Genomic DNA, 18,852 nt, shown 5'->3' on the forward strand with positions numbered 1-18,852 from the left:
TGATCCGAAGTAAAAGTTCTCCATGAATTCCGGTAGATGTCGCGCCCAATACTTTCCTATAAGCAAAATTACTTTGAACTGTTAGTAGAATTTTTGATACCTCTATTAACGTATATTTTATCGAAGACATTGCGAATAACACCTTAAATGAATTCCGATTATTACTGCGTAATAATTGCGGATTTCATCAAACAAAGCCAATTTTGTGAATTTTTGATCATTCTCAGTAGTAATTAATTATTATAAATATACTTATAATTATTATAAATATACATCTTAAAAAGAATCTACTCATGTTCTTTTATGAAGATAGGTAAATTTTTTAATATATTTTGGATTTCTCTAACCTGGTGAAGGATTTCTTTAATAATCGAGGCAAATTTCATGAGTACATACGGAAGCGTTTGTTTAATGTTGATAGAATTAATTGTCAATTAATAAATAATTTATTAATTTAATTACTCTATAGATTATTTACCATTCATAGTGAAAAGAATAGTTTTGAAAACTTTTATTGATATACAATAAAATTTATATGTGTTTCAATCGTAAAAAAATTAGGAAAACGGTTGACCCTAAAGGCCATCCCTGCAACTTCCCGCTAAATCCGTTAATACCTGGCCGCTTTTTTGAGCTCTTCGAGCTCAAAAGTACAATCTGTGTGTTGTTTTAAGCTCTTCGAGATCAAAAAGATACCTTTTCTATGTTTTTGAGCTCTTTGAGCTCAAAAGTCTGATAGAAGTTTCATGGAACACTATTTTTTGAATGTTCATACCGCAATAACTTTTGAATGAATGAACCGATTTTTACGCGGTTGGCGGCATTCTACGTAGTTTTTTAAGCCTTATAAATAATTTCTAAGTTTCAATTGGTCAAATTAGAAATTTCGGAGTAACTCTGAAAAAACACTTTTTTCGGTTTTCTTTCGTTCACGATATCTCTCGAACGAATCAACCGATTTTGACCAGCTTGGTGGCAATCGACGTGGTTTTATGATGTTAAGAGCTGATTAGTTTTTGGAATCGATCGGTAGAGCTGTTTGAAAGTTATTCCAAAAAATGTCGAAGTTATGTTGAAAAAATCCTTATTTCCAAATATTTCGTCGAGGATATCTCTCGAACTAATCAACCGATTTCCACGTTTTTGGCAGCAATCGACGCAGTTTTTTAACCTCTGAAATTATTCTTTATCATCAAAAACGATCCGAGAAGAAATGACGAAGTTATGTGAAAAAAACAGTTTTTTCGGTTTTTTTTCGGTTTTATTTCGTTCACGCTATCTCTCGAACGAATCAACCGATTTTGACCGGATAGCGCCGATCGGCGTGGTTTTTTGACGTTAAGAGCTGATTAGTTTTTGAAATTAATCGATCGAGCCGTTTAAAAGATATTCCAAAAAAACCACTTTCAAAAATGATTTTTTTCTAATTTTTTTTGAGATTTTTCAAAATTTCTCAAAATCTATCGGTCCGAATCGGTTCAAATTCTCAGGAAATCTAAGTTTGGCAAAGCCCTTTCGAATGGCACCAACCGCGATCGGTTCAACCGTTCAAAAGTTATAAGTGATTCACATACTTACACACACACACACACACACACACACACACACACACACACACACACACACACACACACACACACACACACACACACACACACACATACATACAGACATAGTGACAACCTCGCGGGGATAGTCAGGGAAGCTTCCTGTGACCTTCAAACGTCGAGATCTGATGAAAACTCGATTTTTGCAAAACGGGGTGAAAACAATAACTTCCCGATTTTTGAAAATCTGAGATTTTTAGCGGGAAGTTAAAAATTTATGTTGACGAAAATTTTTATTTTTAACAATAGTTTTAACATTTTCTCATACTATTTTCGATTTATTGAAAGTAAATTTAAAATATATATGAAGTTTTGCATATTTTAGAATTAATGAGGCATAATTTATTATAACTCATCTTTTACTAGCGACAAATAAGAAATTCCACGAATTTGAAGTACAGTTTAGTTGCTTACTTGAGGTTATGACGTAAATCTTAAAGTTTATTTTAGACTAAATGGAAAGAATTCGTGAACAGTACTGTGCACTGTTTTTGTAGAATAACAATTTTTGTTTTTTGTCTTATAGCTAAGATGTATTCCTTAGTAGAGCTAGCCAACAATTCTTACGATATTGTTCCAGCAAATAATGTTATCTCTTTGGATGATACTGATACTTGTGTCGTAAAATATGCAGGAGGAAAAAAATTAAAAGGCCGGTTTATCTTAACAGCTAGTAAGTTCAATTTCTGTTACGTATAAACTCTGATATTTAAAAATTTGATAGTTTACTTGTGCTTTTTTTTCTGTCCGATGTTATGTCTTACTTGTATTCTTTGTGTTTAATTAAATTATTTTATTAAAATTTTAGTAAGAATATTGACAATCTCGAATTAGACATACACTGATAGAAAATTTATGTTGAGTCAAGAGATATTTTCTTGATCTAAGAATATATTTTGGAAGATAAATGATTATTTTGCTTTAAGAATTTCTTGTCTCGATTTAGATTTTCTTGACTTAAGAGTTATATTATCTTCAATCGATACATTTAAGTTTTTCAATCAAAATAACATTATCGTTAAAAAAACTTGAAATAATTTATCAAAGTATATTTCAAACACTACCCTGATTAAAAATATTGATTGAGAAGTATTGGGAATCAGTCACCCTATGTAAACTGTATATCTATATATAGATGAAAAAGAATTGAAAGTATTCAAAAGTATTCAAATTTCATCATTTTTAATCCTCTTCAATCAATATTTTTAACCAGGGTAAATAGTCTTTTATTGATATACTGAATAAAAATTATTTCTTCGAAATAAGTAAATTAATTAATGACTCAAAAAAAAAGTCATTCTTAACACAAGTCGGTAACATCTTGAATCGATGTTCTCGCCTACCTTGAACCAAGAGACAAAAATTCTTGAAAGAAATATATCTATAAGGTAAAAGCCCCAATTATTGACGCTATAAGAGATGAAGTTATGATTTCATTTTTTTTAAGCAATCAAATATAAATATGGTTGAATTTTGTTCGTGGTAATGTCTTAAATAATGTTTTAACTAATCAATTTCTTTTTTTAAAATGATAATTAGTAATATTTACTAATTAATTTCAAATAATTAAATAGATGATCTGGATACACCAATTATTGACGGGTTAAAAAACTGATTGATCTAAATATTGACGTACCGTAACCCCAATTATTGACGCCCCTACTGCGCATGCATCAAATTATTTGGTTATATTGTTATTTATCAAAAACTTGATATAAAGTAATCATTATTGTTAAAGTTAATTAATAATAATTTCCATGAATGATTAATTATTATTAAAAATATAACAATTTATTCAAAAACTTATTTTAAAACTTATTTAACACCAAAACACGCCGATTTATTTGACAGTTAAAAGCCTTGAACATAATCGCGTAACGTATTTTATAAAAAAAGGCGTCATAGCGCTGTTGGCTGGCTGTCAATATGGGATTCACCATGAAAATTATGAACTAGTTATTGACTCCCATTATTTAAATATTATAAAGCACACAATTAATTTTGATTATTTAATTTTATAAATATTTCATATGATGATAATTAAAAAAAAAAATTAGATCATATAATTACATCAAAAAATTAATTTAAACTCGGCAGTTAAAAAAAATGCTTTTCTAACCAAAGTTGTTAAGAAAATAGACGCTCGTAAGCAGATTTGATGAACTGGTGTTAACTTTATTTTTTTTTAAATTATTAATATTTAATATTTTGAACTGAAAGTGATTTTTTTCAATTTTTTAATTAATTAGAATTTAATAAAAATTATTTGATCGTTATTCTTATTACAGATAATTTAATATATTTAAAAATAATTTAGGGTGTCAATATTTAGACCCCCGTCAATAATTGAGGCTCTTACCTTATCTAGTTTCAAGAGTTCAAGTTTTGAAGAAAAAAAGTTTCTTGAATCAAGATTGTTTTTCTATCAGTGTAGGCTTATTTTTTTTTTCCATTGTCAAAAATATTTAAAAAAATACTTTCTGTTTTAGAAACGCAAGAAGAATTAAATACATTTAGAAAGAAACTAATATCACCAAAAATATCTATTAGAAAATGTGAAATATTAAAAAATAAAGTGGTAAAAATATCAAAACGCAACTACAATCATAGTCATACTGGAAATACATTAAACTCAGCAACAACATCAACAGCCGTCGATAAAAAATTAACACCAGCAATTGATATAAACCTTTCTTAAATACAAGTACCTAACAATAATGATAACAACAATAAGCAAACAAATGTGTATCACGTGGTTTCTGATCTTCTTTCCTCAACTCCCAAAAATAAGTTTTGTCTTTCAAGTGATCTTGAAAGCAGTGTCACAAGTGAAATGTCTAGGATTGCTGAAAAAGTCACTAATGTGATTGGAGATAAGTGGTTAAATAATTCTAATCAATCTAACTCTTGTATTTCACATGATAAGATTAGTAGCGCCGAAATTTTAAAATCTAAAAAAATTCAAATGTCACCTAATATAGATGACTCTCAAAATTTAACTTCACCTTTCGAAACTTTACATGAAAATTCCATCAATCCTGATAGTGAACAAATTTCTGAGCAACTAACATTTGAAAAAAATACTGAAGCGAGTAGCTTAATAGAGAACTCCCAAAATGATCCTGATTACAGTCAAGATGCGAGCTTTAGTGGTGAAAATATTAACTCCTCTAAAAATGATAAAAATTGTGAATCTTTATTAACTGAGTGTGAAAGCCAAGATGCCTCAACAATTAATGAACCTGCAACTGTGGATCCGAGAAATTTAAAAATTTTGACTTCGAAAACCAAACAAAAAAAATTCAGAGTAAAAAGTTATTTTTGCCCGTATTGCCATTCTGTACAAACTAAATTTGCTCGGCATTTAGAATTGAAACATAAAGATAATCCAGCAGTTCAACAATTCATATCGTATGATAAGAAAAACAAACGACGAGCTCAACTAATTGCTATCATTCGGAAAGAAGGACGTTATCTACACAACACAAGTAAAGAATTTAACACCGGAATTCTCATGACTGCTCGGCAACGCCAGAGAGGAAAAAAATTTAAAAAAAAAGCTAGTGATTATGTATGCTGCGCTAAATGTAAAGATTGGTATTCTAAAGCTACAATTAGGATGCGTTTCGTCAAATGCGATGAAAATCACAAAAAAGGTGAACGTGAAATCTTAAAAAAAGGACAACGCAAGGCAAATTTTATACATTCACGCGCTAACGATGTACTGCGTCGAGATATCTTTCCTGTATTTAAAGACGGAATTTTGAAAGAAACGATTGCGTTTGATGAATTTCTCATCTTGTATGGAAATAAGCTTTGCGACAAATATTCACACAAAAGAGAGTATGATATGATTAGGGCAGAATTAAGATATCTTGCTAAGCTTTTAATTGCTGCCGAAAAAATTGATAGTAGTATCAAAGATTATTCTTCATTGTTAAGACCGAAACATGTTGAAACAGCTATCAGAGCAGTGAAAAAAGTTGCGAAATGGGATAAAAAAAAATCTAAGTTTATAACACCGTCAAATGCAACACGACTAACTACATCCATCAAAAAGATTGCATTGAAATTCCGTTCAGAATGCATAAAAAATGAAAATGATCATCTGAAAAAAAAAGTAGATAATTTTATAGAACTTTGGACTGAAGAAGTTCCAACCCTTATAAATAAAAAAGCTGTCCAAGACCAACAGACTTTACGCAGGAACAATGAGGAAGAACTTCCTGAAAAAGAAGACATCAAACTTTTGTATGATTATTTGAAACAAAAATGCTTGGATTGCTTAAGCAATCTTAAGGAATCATTTCATTTATTAACTTAGGAATCCTTAGTTAACTACACAGCAGTATTCGTCCAAATATTTAACCGGCGCAGATCAGTTGATGTTGAAATGATGGTACTAGATGATGTGAAAAAACCAATCAAAATAAACAGAGAGATTAACCCCGACATTTTTGAGAAATTATCGAGTGAATCAAAAAAATTGGCCGAAAAGTTCACTCGGATTATAACGCGAGGTACACGCGGTCGGCCAATTCCTGTGTTGCTTCACCGCTTTGTCGTAAAGTGTATTAAAGCAATTAATAAGTATCGTATTCAAGCTGGAGTCAAAAAAAATAATAATTATGTTTTTTGTCGGGCAACTTCCAACTCTTTCCATAAACCGTACATTAGAATTTATCCTCTGTTACGGAAATATGCTGAAGAATGTGGTGCTCAATATCCAGAACGACTGAGGGCGACAAAACTACGTAAGCACGTTGCTACGTGTACCGCCATGATTGGCTTAGATGATATGGATGTAGACCGGTTGGCCAATTTTATGGGTCACCATTAGGAGATCCATAAAAATATCTACAGAGTAGATGTACCAGTTGCAGAAATCACTCTTGTTGGCAAGTTATTGAAATCAGCGATGTCTAGTCGAAAGAATAAAAACTCTGAAGAAAAGTATGAAAGTAGCAGTAGTAGTGATGATAGTAATGATGAATATGATGAGGACAGTGAAAACTGTATTTTAGAGCCAGAATTAGAACAAAGTAACGAGAGAAAAGTGTCTGTCAAAATATCTCACCAGTTAAACAAGCGCCAACGTACTAGTACTGATGAAAGGAGTAAGAAGAAAAGAAAGATTAGCTCTCGCACCGAAAATGTCGAAGGTAGGTTTATTTTTTTCTTTCCACTAGTATTTTAATTTTTTAAATATCTGCGGTATAGACACCTTTGCGGTTTTTAAAATACCGTAAATTTACGGTGTTAATGCGTTTACCATAAATTTACCATTATACTATAATTTTAAAATATTAAAATCGTATTTCTAAGGTAAAAGTACCAAAGATATACTGCAATTTTGCTGCGTTTATATTAATATAATTAAAGATATAATGCTTTCTACCGTAAAATGGACAGTTGTGTTTATTACTCGGTGAATCTTATTAGGTGGCTGAGTAAATAGGTACAAATAGTGTCTTTGATAGCTCAACTGGTAGAGTCTTCGACGCGTAACTAAATGATCCGAGTTCGAATCCCGGTCTGGACTAAAAAAAAATTTAAGGTATTAAAAAATAGTAGTAAAGTAGCATATTTTTGGTATTTTGCCGGTAATGGAAAGTAGGAATCTGCTTTTCCGGTTTTTTGCTGCATTAGTGCCTCCGATATACAGTAAATATGCGGTACATTTATGGTTCAAATGCTGTCAATACATTTTCTATTGTATTGCCGTAAATGTTATGAATTTATTTCGTAATTTTTTCGTAATTGTTCGACAAAAAAATCTGGCTAAAATAACTGAAGTATTACGGTGAAAATAAAGCATTTATATCGTATAAATAACGAATCTTTACCGCATTTCCAAAACCGTGAGGGCAAGGTCAGGGTATTCAATACTATTATAATACTTATTATTTGTTTGATACATTAAGCGATAATTTATTAAATGAAATGCAAAAATAACAGTATTGTTTCTATAGCCATATTTATATGAGGTAAAAAAACTGTTTCTGAGTTCAACCATTGATATTTTAACTTCAAATTGCATACTATGACTTTTTTTTTCAGAACTTGAGAAACGTAAAATTATACGAAATCAATGGACTGATGAGGAAAACGCTGCTGTCGTTAATGAATTTGGCACACTAGAACTATTAAAAAAGGTGCAATCTGTCTCCAAATGTCAAAATGTTATTAATAATAATCCAGCTTTAAAAATAAGAACTGTAGAACAATTGCGAGCACATATTAATAATCAACTTCGAAAACGAGAACGCTTAAAATCATCTACAAAAAATCTAGATGAATAACTTTCTAAAAAAATTGGTTAAGCTTATAATTTATGTTCTATGTTATGGTGATCAAGTATTTTTTTGTATGTTTATTTTGAAAAAAATTTTCATTAAATTTTCTCAGACAAATGTTGAGAAAAAATCCACTATACTATTGAACGTATAAATTCATGCCGGTTTGAGAATAAGAATTCTCATATATTATGAAGTGATTATTTAAAGCTGACCTAACAAAATGCGTATATGATTTCAAGAAATACTTACTTAAGCTTTATTTATATTTTTTTTTCTTTCATTTTTTATTTTATTCATGTTTTAAATAATTAAAAAAATTTAATGAGTTACAGTAAATGATCAAAACAAAAAAAAGCTATTGTAAATCAGCAATAAGAAAGTTGCAATAAATGATTAAATAATTAGCAATTCATGCATATTACGAGTCAATTTTTAGTTATATTTATTACATAAGTTCGTGATTGGTTATTTCAAAAATGATTTCAATCAATTATTAGATAAGTATTTTATACAAACGAATTAACATTGTTATTAAATCTGAAAAATAACGACTTTAAAAGTAGAAAGTTGAATATTTCGTTGAATAATTATTAAGAGTTGATCTCAAAAAAAAGGAAATTTTATTTCTCAAAATTCATTTAAGTTTATTTTTTTTTTATTTGTTAAATTACGAATATTTATAAGAACATTAGTCTTATTAAGAACATCGTTTAAGCTTGGTTTTAACTATGTTTTTATTTGATCGTGAATGAATTGAGAAATTTGATTGATTAAGATAAATGATTGATACATATAAAAAAAAAAATAAGTTGATCAACAGTTAAAAAGTTATGATTCAAAATCAAATAACTCACAATTTCTATATGTCATGATTCTATTTTTAGCAGTATCTACTATGTAATATGTTGCTTAGTCTATCAAAAACAATTCTAATAATAATGCTGATAATTAATATTAAGAAGAAGAGTAATTGTTATTTTATTTGAAACTGAGCTATTTTGAGAGTAGAAAAATAGTATCTAGTTAAATAATCATTTTAAGTCGATCTTATAGAATAAATACATAAAATCAAAGAAATTTTCAGTTAAGTTTATCTTTTATTAAAAATATGTACTTGAAAGAGTTAAAAATTAAGATTTTATAATTAAATATAAATAAAAATTAGGAAAACGGTTGACCCTGATGGCCATCCCTGCAACTTCCCGCTAATTCCATACTTAGGCGCTTCAAATTGCACCAATGACGTTTTAGAGCTCTTCGAGCTCAAAAATACAATTTATGGGTTATTTTGAGCTCTCCGAGCTCGAAGAGATTGCTTTCCTATGCTTTAAAGCTCTTCGAGCTCAAAAGTCTGATAGAGATTTGATAAGACACTATTTCTTGAATTTTTAAACCGCAATAACTTTTGAATGAATAAACCGATTTTTACGTGGTTAGAAGCATTCGACGCAGTTTTTCAAGCCTCACAAAGAATTTCAAATTTTGAATTGATCGCGCTAGGAATTTTGGAGTTATTCCAAAAAAACACTTTTTTCGGTTTTCTTTCGTTCACGGTATCTCTCGAACGAATCAACTGATTTTGACCGGACTGGTGGCGATCAACGTGATTTTTTGAGGTTATAAGCTGATTAGTTTTTGGAATTGAACCTTTAAGCCGTTTAAAAGTTATTCCAAAAAAACCACATTTAAAAAAAATTTTTTTTTCAGTTTTTTTAAGATTTCTCAAAATTTATTGATCTAAATCGGTCCAAATAGTTTTCAAAATCTAAGTTTAGTCAAGCTCTTTTGAATGGCACCAACCGCGATGAAATCGGTCAAGCCGTTCAAAAGTTATAAGCGGTTCAAATACTTTCACACACACACACACACACACACACACACACACACACACACACACACACACACACACACCCAGGCTGGCTAAGTGTCGGCTAGGCCTCAGGGAACAGGGGTAGGAGTACTATCTCCGAGGGTACACCCGTTCCTAGTTATGACAACCCGCTCCACTCCGTACGATGCGCTGGTGAATTTAAAAGTATGAGTAAAATTCAGGAAAACAACAATAGTGAAAACGGGCTTCATGCCCAACAAGCAGCAATTGAAGCAAGCGCTGAAATGAAGCGGTCGCAAGCGTTTGAACGCCTTGAAAAGCTGACCAGTGAGCTAAATGACTTCATCCAATCTAAGGTCAATATCCACAAGGAGATTAAGACCAAGACGACCAGCATAGCCAATGCCCTCTAGAGATTCAAGAAACTTGATGGAGAATGGTGTTTAACAGTACGACGCACTTCTCGCACTACACCGGATAGAAGCATTCAAGCAACTATCGTAAATGAAGAAGCAATGGACACTGGAGCCGAAGGTGACAGTGAATCAGTCGCGGAAGACAGAATCAGAACTAGCAGCAAGTCAACTAAGAGAAAAGATCGATCTTCTCCCGACCCAACGATCTGCCAAGTTGTGAAGAAAAAGGACCTGAAACCAAGCCCTCCGAAAAACACAGCAGTGCAGAACGCCGGAAAAAAAGAGGTGACTGAATGGCAGAAGGTCCAATCCAAGAAGGAGAAGGAGGAGCAAGCGAGAGAGCGGTTACCAAAACAACCGGTGAAAAAATCTCGGCCGGAGCCTAAGCGGGAAAAACCGCGAAAATTCACCAAACCAGATGCCTTAATTATTCGACCCGTTAAGAAGGCAAAATATGCCGAGATACTGCGTCGGATTAAAAAAGATGTCCCACCAGATCAGACCCGTGACGTCGACGACAAGGTTCAAAAGACGAATGATGGGAATATGCTCATTACGCTTTCCAGAAAGACCGCAGACAAAGGACAAGCTTTGCTGAAGACCATCAAGAGCATCCTTAAAGAAGAAGCGCAAGTCATCTGTAAAGGCCCAGAGGAACAGCTTGAAATCCGGGACATTGACGACGAAACAACTAAAGACGATGTCCGGAAGGCCTTACAAGAGGCAGCTGGAAATGACTACGAAATACCTGAAGATGTCATTAAAATTCGTCCGGCCTACAGAGGTACTCAAACTGCTTCGGTACAATTGCCAGCAGCAATAGTGCAGAAGATACTTGGAAAGACAGGCAAAATAAGGATTGGCTGGGTAAATTGCCGTGTCAGAGCAATTAAGACACCACTACGATGCTATAAGTGCTGGCACTTTGGGCACACTACTGCCCAATGTAAAAGCGAAGTCGACTGATCTGGGCTTTGCATCAAATGTGGGCAAACAGGTCATCAAGCTGCTCAATGCCAAAATAAAGTGAAATGTGCGTTATGTGCGGAAAAACCTGGCTCTCAGGACACTGCTCACTGGTCTGGTTCTGGCCGATGTCCAGTCTTCCAAGAAGCACTCCAGAAGCTGACAAATAAACGAACATGAGGATACTGCAGCTTAACATCAATCACTGCGAAGCTGCGCATGACCTGCTTATGCAGACAGTACGGGAATTAAAGCTTGACATTGTGCTTTTATCGGAGCCATATAAACATTTAGCTGGACAACCTTGGGAGACGGATATCACCACGAAAGCTGTGATCTGGGCTTGTGGTAAGCTCCCTTTCCAGAGTGTAGCTACCAATGCCAGCGCTAACTTTGTAGCAGCATCAGTTGATGGCATCCGTTTTTACAGCTGCTACGCACCACCTAGCCTCTCAATTGCTGAGTTCACTGACTTCTTGGATCGACTGACCGATGACGCGAAGCAACATCATCCAGTGGCGATAGCCGGGGACTTTAACGCCTGAGAAGTGGACTGGGGCAGTAAGCAGACTAATGCACGAGGAAGAGAGCTGCTAGAAGCTCTTTCTACACTAGATGTAGTCTTGCTCAACAGTGGTGACACGCCGACCTACACCAAAGGTGACGCAAGCTCGATTGTAGACGTCACTTTTGTCAGTACCAGCCTTGCTAAAGGTAACACTAACTGGAAGGTACTGGACATCTACACTGCCAGTGACCATCATGCGATACTCTGGGAAACGTCAAACGACCAGAACCTCCGGGGGCCTATCAAGCAATTTAACACCGTCGGTTGGAAGGTGAAATCTCTTGACCCAGAAGTATTGCTAACAGCCCTCGATAGTGATCCGATAGAGACTGGATGTGCAGAAGAACATACTAAGGCCCTGATAATGCGAGTAACACAAGCTTGTGATGCCAGTATGCCTCGCAAACGTGTTATGAATTCAAGACCTGCGGTACACTGGTGGAATGATCATATCAGCAACCTCCGTAAAGAGTGTCATCGAAAGAGAAGAATATCAAAGCGTGGCTATCAACGACCTTACTCTGCAGTGCTAATCGCAGAGTACAAAAAAGCTCGTCGTGAACTTAATAAGGCCATAAAAGAGAGCAAAGGAAGATGCTGGATAGAGCTCATATACGAGGTCGACAAAGACGTGTGGGGTCGGCCGTATAAGGTCGTCATGATGCACTTGAAGAAACAACAAATGCCGTCACCTACGTGTCCCCAACTCCTTCAGAAAATCGTCACTGCGCTGTTTCCACAGCAACACAGTCTCAATTATCAGTCAACGCAAGATGAACTGGACGACATTCCACCTGTCACTGAAGAAGAATTGTTGGAGGCCTGTAATCGGGTAGGAAATAATAAAGCGCCGGGATTGGACGGAATCCCTAATATAGCCTTGAAAACCATCATAAAGGCAGCACCAACATTATTTCTAGACGCTTACAACGCATACCTCAAGGAGGGGACTTTTCCTCGTAAGTGGAAACAGCAACGGTTAGTACTTTTACCTAAAGGAAAGAAACCGCCAGAAGAACCTCATCTTACCGACCACTCTGAATGCTAGATACGGCGGGTAAGATATTTGAGCGTATCATCCATCAGCGAATAGATGCAGTAGTCGATCCACTCTTGGCAGACAACCAGTATGGATTCCGGAAAGGACGATCAACCCTGGACGCGATCAACCTGGTTGTTAATACGGCCAAAGAGGCAATCGCAGGAACTAGATAGAAGGGTGGAACGAAGCACCAACATTATTTCTAGACGCTTACAACGCATACCTCAAGGAGGGGACTTTTCCTCGTAAGTGGAAACAGCAACGGTTAGTACTTTTACCTAAAGGAAAAAGTACTGCCTGGTGGCTGCCTTGGACATCAAAAATGCTTTCAATTCCGCTAATAAGGACTGCATCATGCAAGCTCTCGACGAGAAGAACGTACCAACATATCTTCGCAGACTAGTGATTAGCTATTTTACAGATAGAGTGCTGAAATACGATACAAAGAATGGTCTGAAAGAGTATGATATAACCGGTGGTGTGCCACAGGGCTCTGTTCTTGGTCCACTTTTGTGGAATATCATGTATGACGGGCTCCTGAGACTGAAGCTTCCAAGATGTGTCAAACTGGTAGCGTATGCGGACGATGTTGCCGCAGTGATCGTCGCCAAACACCTCGACGAGATTCAACATCTGTTTGACATCACTTTTGAGAAGATCAACCAGTGGATGGATACAGTGAACCTACAACTGGCCAAGCAGAAGACCGAAGCAGTGCTTATTACCAGCCGAAAAGAAGTTGAAACAATTAAGATAAATGTTGGTGACCGAGAAATCACATCACAACCTCATATACGATATCTGGGAGTGATGCTTGATGCCCGACTCAACTTCAAGCAGCAAGTGGAACACGTCTGTACGAAAGCGTCAGTAGTGAGAGCTAGTCTCGCACGATTGATGCCGAACGTCGGAGGCCCAAAGCAGAGCAGGAGGCTACTATTGTCATCAGTAGTCACATCGGTGCTCACCTACGGAATATCAATTTGGGCTGACGCACTAGAGGTGCAAGATTCATGGAGAAAAGCTGGACCAATATATCGTATGGGTGCCCTACGAGTTGCAAGCGCCTTTCGAACAATATCAGAAGAAGCAGTGTGTGTCATTTCCGGAACTTTGCCGCTCAGAGTCCTAGTTGAGGAAAGACGGAACCTTTACCAACGAAAGAGGACAACCACACAAAGTGCCGAGGAACTCAGAGCTGAAGAACGGCAGAACAGCATCGCACGATGGCAATCGCAGTGGGACGCCGCGACAACAGGGAGATGGACACACCGTCTCATACCGAAGATCGACGTTTGGCTAAACCGAAGTCATGGCGAGGTCAATTACTATCTGACGCAGTTGTTGTCAGGACATTGATGTTTTCGGACGTATCTTTACCGCTTCAAGCATGATGATTCACTGGAGTGCCTGTCCTGCCCAGGAATCAATGAAAACGCGGAGCACGTTTTCTTCGAGTGCCCACGATTTTACCCACAGCGAGATGAGCTGAAGATGATCCTAAAGAAGAAAATCCAACCAGAGACAATAGTAGAAGCAATGTTGTCATCAAGAGCATCCTGGAACGCCATCAGCACATTTGCAACAGAAGTCCTTATAGACTTGCGTTCCATCGAAAGAAGAAGAGCAAATGACAACAACTAGAAGAAAGGTAAAATAACACCTTAGCTACAAGAAGAAAGAGCAGTAGCTAGATCCTCCCCTCATGAAGTAATACCTAACGGCGGTTTCCATGAGGGATTAGGGGAAAGAGGAAAAGGGGTTTAGGGTTTAGTGGGTAGGGGCGCTAGCGTCGAGTTTTAGTATGAAACTGCGTCGAGTCGCCACATATCCAGTCCAAACAACTATGCCTAGAATCCGTAAAAGGATTCTCCCCCCCTTAAAAAAAAAAAAAAAAAAAAAAAAAAAAAAAACATACACACCCACACACACACACATCTGTCGGAAGAAGCCAAACTCCCACCGGGCGCGTCCCCAGGTGGCGGATAGGGGGGTCCTAACCGGTCGTAAGATCGGCGGATTGGGGCGAAATAAAATAGCCCTCGTGGACGAAATCAGTCATCGGAGCTGAAGAGTAACAGCCACCGTCCGTGTATCCTTGTGGATCGGAGAAAGCTCGCTGTTCTTCGGAGCAGAGGGTAAGAGCGAAATAAAATAGCTCTCGCGGTAAAAAACGAAAACTCCCCTTTCGGCAGGAAGGGTTGGTCACACCATCTGACCTAGGGTCACGTACGCAAGCGGATAAGGTGACGCTGCTCGAAAGAGATGTGCGAAATGATCCTTATAGCGCGGTGTACGTGGTAACTCCCGGCATCTACGTGCCGCACCCACGGGAGCAAGAGGAAGCCGATGAAAGAAGCAGGTGCAGAGTCGAAGCGGTTGAGATTTCCCGCTTCAATGACCGAAAGCTCTTATAGCAATGGAGGTAGCTGTAATAGTGATCACCCCTCCACTTCCGGAGGCATCGCGTTCGAAGACGACCTTTTTCTTTGGAGTATCACTCAAAATCTTGGAAGAAACAAAAAATCAAGAAAAGGACAGGAGTATTAGTGGGCCTCACGCCCAAGGAGCAGCGATTACCGTATGCGCTGAGATGAAGCGGACGCAAGCGCTGGAAGGCCTCGAAAAGCTGACCAGCGAACTGCATGAGTTTGTCCAATCAAAGGTCAATATCCATAGATAGATAAAGGCCAAGGCAACCGGGGTAGTTAACGCTCTTCGACGTCCCTGATGAGCAAGTTCGCAAAACAGTGGACAAGATCAACAAGACCAGAAGCGGGGACTTGCTGATTACGATTTCGCGGAAGTGCGTGGACAAAGGCCAAGGCCTGCAACATATCATCGCAAACATTCTTAAGGAGGAGGCCAAAGTGATCTGCAAAGGGCCACAAGAAGACATCAAGATCCGAGACCTAGATGACACCACAACAAAGGAGGATATTCAGGCTGCCCTGCATACGGTAACCAAGGAGCTCTGCGAAATACTACCAGAGACAATCAAGATCCGCAAAGCCTACAGAGGTACCCAAATCGCTGTCGTGACACTACCAGCTGCAGCAGCTCAGAAGATATTAGAAGGAAGCGGTAAAATCCGAATTGGCTGGGTCAACTGCCGAATTAGAGCCACGAGGAAACCTATCCAATGCTACAAATGCTGGCATTTCAGGCACCACGGATCCCAGTGCAGAAGCAAGACAGATCGATCCAAGCTATGCATCAGATGCGGCCAAGAAGGACACAAGATTGCGGACTGTAAAAACCGAGCGAAGTGTGTATTATGCGCGGAAAATAAGAACGCTGCCCATCACACCGGCACATACAGGTGCCCGGTATACAAAGAGGCACTCCAGAGAATGACAAGCAAGCAAACATGAGGATATTACAGCTTAACCTCAATCACTGTGAGGCCGCGCATGACCTGCTCGTGCAGACCGTGCGTGAATTAGAGCTTGATTTAGTAATAATAGCAGAGCCATACAGACACCTGAATAACCAACCTTGGGAAACTGACAGCACCACCAAGGCTGTCATCTGGTCCTGTGGCAAACTTCCTTTCCAGAGCATAGTGAGCAATGATAGCATCGGCTTTGTAGCAGCGTCTATTAACGACATCCGTCTTTATAGTTGCTATGCACCACCTAGCCTTTCCATTGCCGACTTTACTGATTTCCTGGATCGACTAACCGAAGACGCAAAGCAATACTACTCAGTAGCTATAGCAGGGGACTTCAATTCCTGGGCGGTAGAATGGGGCAGCAAGCAGACTAATGCGCGAGGCAAGGCACTACGTGAAGCAATGGCCTCACTGGACGTGGTCCTTCTCAACATCGGTAAGACACCAACATATACCAAGGGAGAGGCTAGTTCGATAATAGACCTCACATTCGTCAGCAGCAGCTTATTGAAAGAAAACTATTCTTGGGAAGTCTTAAACACCTACACCGCCAGCGACCACAGTGCAATACTTTGGGAAATATCAGCTGGTCGGAGCCCTCAAAGAGCAACTAGACAAACTAATGCAGCTGGATGAAAAGTGAAAGACTTTGACTCGGAAGATTTGGTAGTAGCCTTAGACAGTGACTCGACCATCATCACAGGAAATGCTGTAGAGAAGACGAAGGAGTTAATGACGAGAATTGCCCAGGCGTGCGACACCTCATGCCCCGTAAGCGTGGCATCAATAAAAGACCATCGGTGTACTGGTGGAATGATTCGATTAACGTCTTTCGCACAGCCTGTCACAAAAAGAGAAGATTATCACAGCGTGGCCACCGACGACCTAACTCTGCGGAGCTGGTCACAGAATACATAAAGGCCCGTCGAGAACTGAACAAAGCCATCAAAGATAGCAAAAGACGCTGTTGGAAGGAACTCGTCGATGAGGTAGAAAAGGACCCATGGGGCAGACCATATAGGGTGGTCATGACCCACCTGAAGCGCCAGCCAATGTTATCACCTACGTGTCCATAGCTCCTGGAAAAAATAGTTTCTACGCCGTTTCCTCGACAAAGTAAGTTCGGCTATTCTTCATTGCCAGTAAATCAAGAAGATATTCCACTTGTCACAGAAGAGGAACTGATGGAGGCGTGCAACCGAGTAGGGAATATTAAGGCGCCGGGATTGGATGGAATCCCGAATATCGCATTAAAAACAGCTATTAAAGCAGCGCCAAATCTATTCTTAGATACCTACGATTCGTGCCTCAAAGAAGGGATTTTTCCTAGAAGATGGAAACAGCAAAGACTTGTACTTCTCCCTAAAGGAAAGAAGCCAACGGACGAGCCATCATCCTACCGACCACTCTGCATGCTGGATACAGCGGGTAAGATATTAGAGCGTATAATGCACCAAAGAATAGAAGCAGTCGTCGATCTACTCCTAGCAGAATGCCAGTATGGTTTCCGGAAAGGACGATCAATGCTGGATGCGATCAACCTGGTGGTCGATTTAGCTAAGGAGGCAATCGCTGGAAAGAGATGGGAACGTGGCAGAAAGAAGTATTGTTTAGTTGCTGCCTTGGACATCAAAAATGCCTTCAATTCCGCTAACTGGGACTGCATCATGCGAGCTCTCGAAGATAAAGAAGTGCCAGGATACCTGCGCAGAATGGTAGCAAACTACTTCACAGACAGAGTCCTCAAATATGACACTAAAAACGGTCCAAGGGAGTACGAAATAACCGGAGGAGTGCCACAGGGCTCGGTTTTGGGTGCTTTGCTGTGGAACATCATGTATGATGGTCTCCTGAGAGTTGCATTACCATCAAAAGTGAAACTTGTTGCATATGCCGATGAGATAGCGGTAGTGATTGTCGCAAAACACTTGGAAGAGGTCAATCTGGCTTTCGATATCACATTTAGCCGGATTAATCTATGGATGGAGATGATGAAGTTGGAGTTAGCCAAGCACAAAACTGAAGCTGTGCTCATCACCAGCAGAAAGATCGTAGAAAACATCGGACTGAATGTCGGCGAGCAGGAGATCGCATCGCAACCATTTATCCGATATCTGGGGGTGACGCTGGATGCCCGACTGAACTTTAAACAACAGGTTGAACACGTAAGTGCTAAAGCATCAGCGGTGGTAACTAGCCTATCAAGACTGATGCCGAATGTTGGACGCCCGAAGCAGAGCAGGAGACTATTGCTGTCGTCAGTAGTCACATCAGTGCTCACATATGGAATATCCGTTTGGGCAGACGCGCTGGAGACCGAAGAATCATGGAGGAAAGCCGGACCGGTCTACCGATTAAGTGCACTGAGAGTTGCAAGCGCCTTCCACACAATATCCGAGGAGGCAGTGAGCGTCATTTCTGGAACTCTGCCTCTTAGAGTCCTAGCTGAGGAAAGACGGAACCTATACCACCGAAAGAGGTCATCTACACTGAGCGCTGAAGAACTGAGAACTGAAAAGCGACAACATAGTATAGCAAGATGGCAACAACTATGGGATGCTGCGGAGAAGGAAAGATGGACTCATCGACTTATACCAAGGATTGGCGTTTGGCTTAACCGGAATCACGGCGAGGCTAACTACTATCTGACCCAGATGTTGTCAGGACACAACTGTTTCCGGGAGTACCTTTATCGCTTTAAGCACGATAATTCCCCAGAGTGTCCGTCT

The 18,852-nt window shown here is 38.3% G+C and overlaps 2 protein-coding genes across 4 annotated transcripts in view; both read left to right on the top strand.

Annotated features, from left to right (window-relative positions):
- LOC123268101 (neither inactivation nor afterpotential protein C-like) overlaps positions 1–18,852 on the top strand; it is a 599,151-nt gene that overhangs the window by 374,172 nt on the left and 206,127 nt on the right. The gene's annotated exons all lie outside the window — the stretch shown is intronic.
- Positions 2,139–8,155, top strand: LOC123268105. Of its 2 annotated transcripts, none has more exons than XM_044732986.1 (3): positions 2,139–2,280; positions 4,097–6,769; positions 7,668–8,155. In XM_044732986.1, the coding sequence occupies exons 2-3, from the start codon at positions 6,526–6,528 to the stop codon at positions 7,907–7,909; spliced, it is 486 nt and encodes a 161-aa protein (XP_044588921.1). In that variant the 5' UTR covers positions 2,139–2,280; positions 4,097–6,525; the 3' UTR covers positions 7,910–8,155. Both variants share the same exon structure in this region; 1 of them encodes a protein (XP_044588921.1).

This window comes from Cotesia glomerata, linkage group LG6, assembly GCF_020080835.1.
Source record: "Cotesia glomerata isolate CgM1 linkage group LG6, MPM_Cglom_v2.3, whole genome shotgun sequence".
Classification (NCBI taxonomy): domain Eukaryota; kingdom Metazoa; phylum Arthropoda; class Insecta; order Hymenoptera; family Braconidae; genus Cotesia; species Cotesia glomerata.

Bases quoted from the DNA above. Each gene is read 5' to 3' on its own strand.
- LOC123268105 (XM_044732986.1), top strand. From the start codon at position 6,526: ATGTCTAGTCGAAAGAATAAAAACTCTGAAGAAAAGTATGAAAGTAGC. The intron at 6,770-7,667 runs GTAGGTTTATTT...TTTTTTTTTCAG, and splicing joins TCGCACCGAAAATGTCGAAG to AACTTGAGAAACGTAAAATT.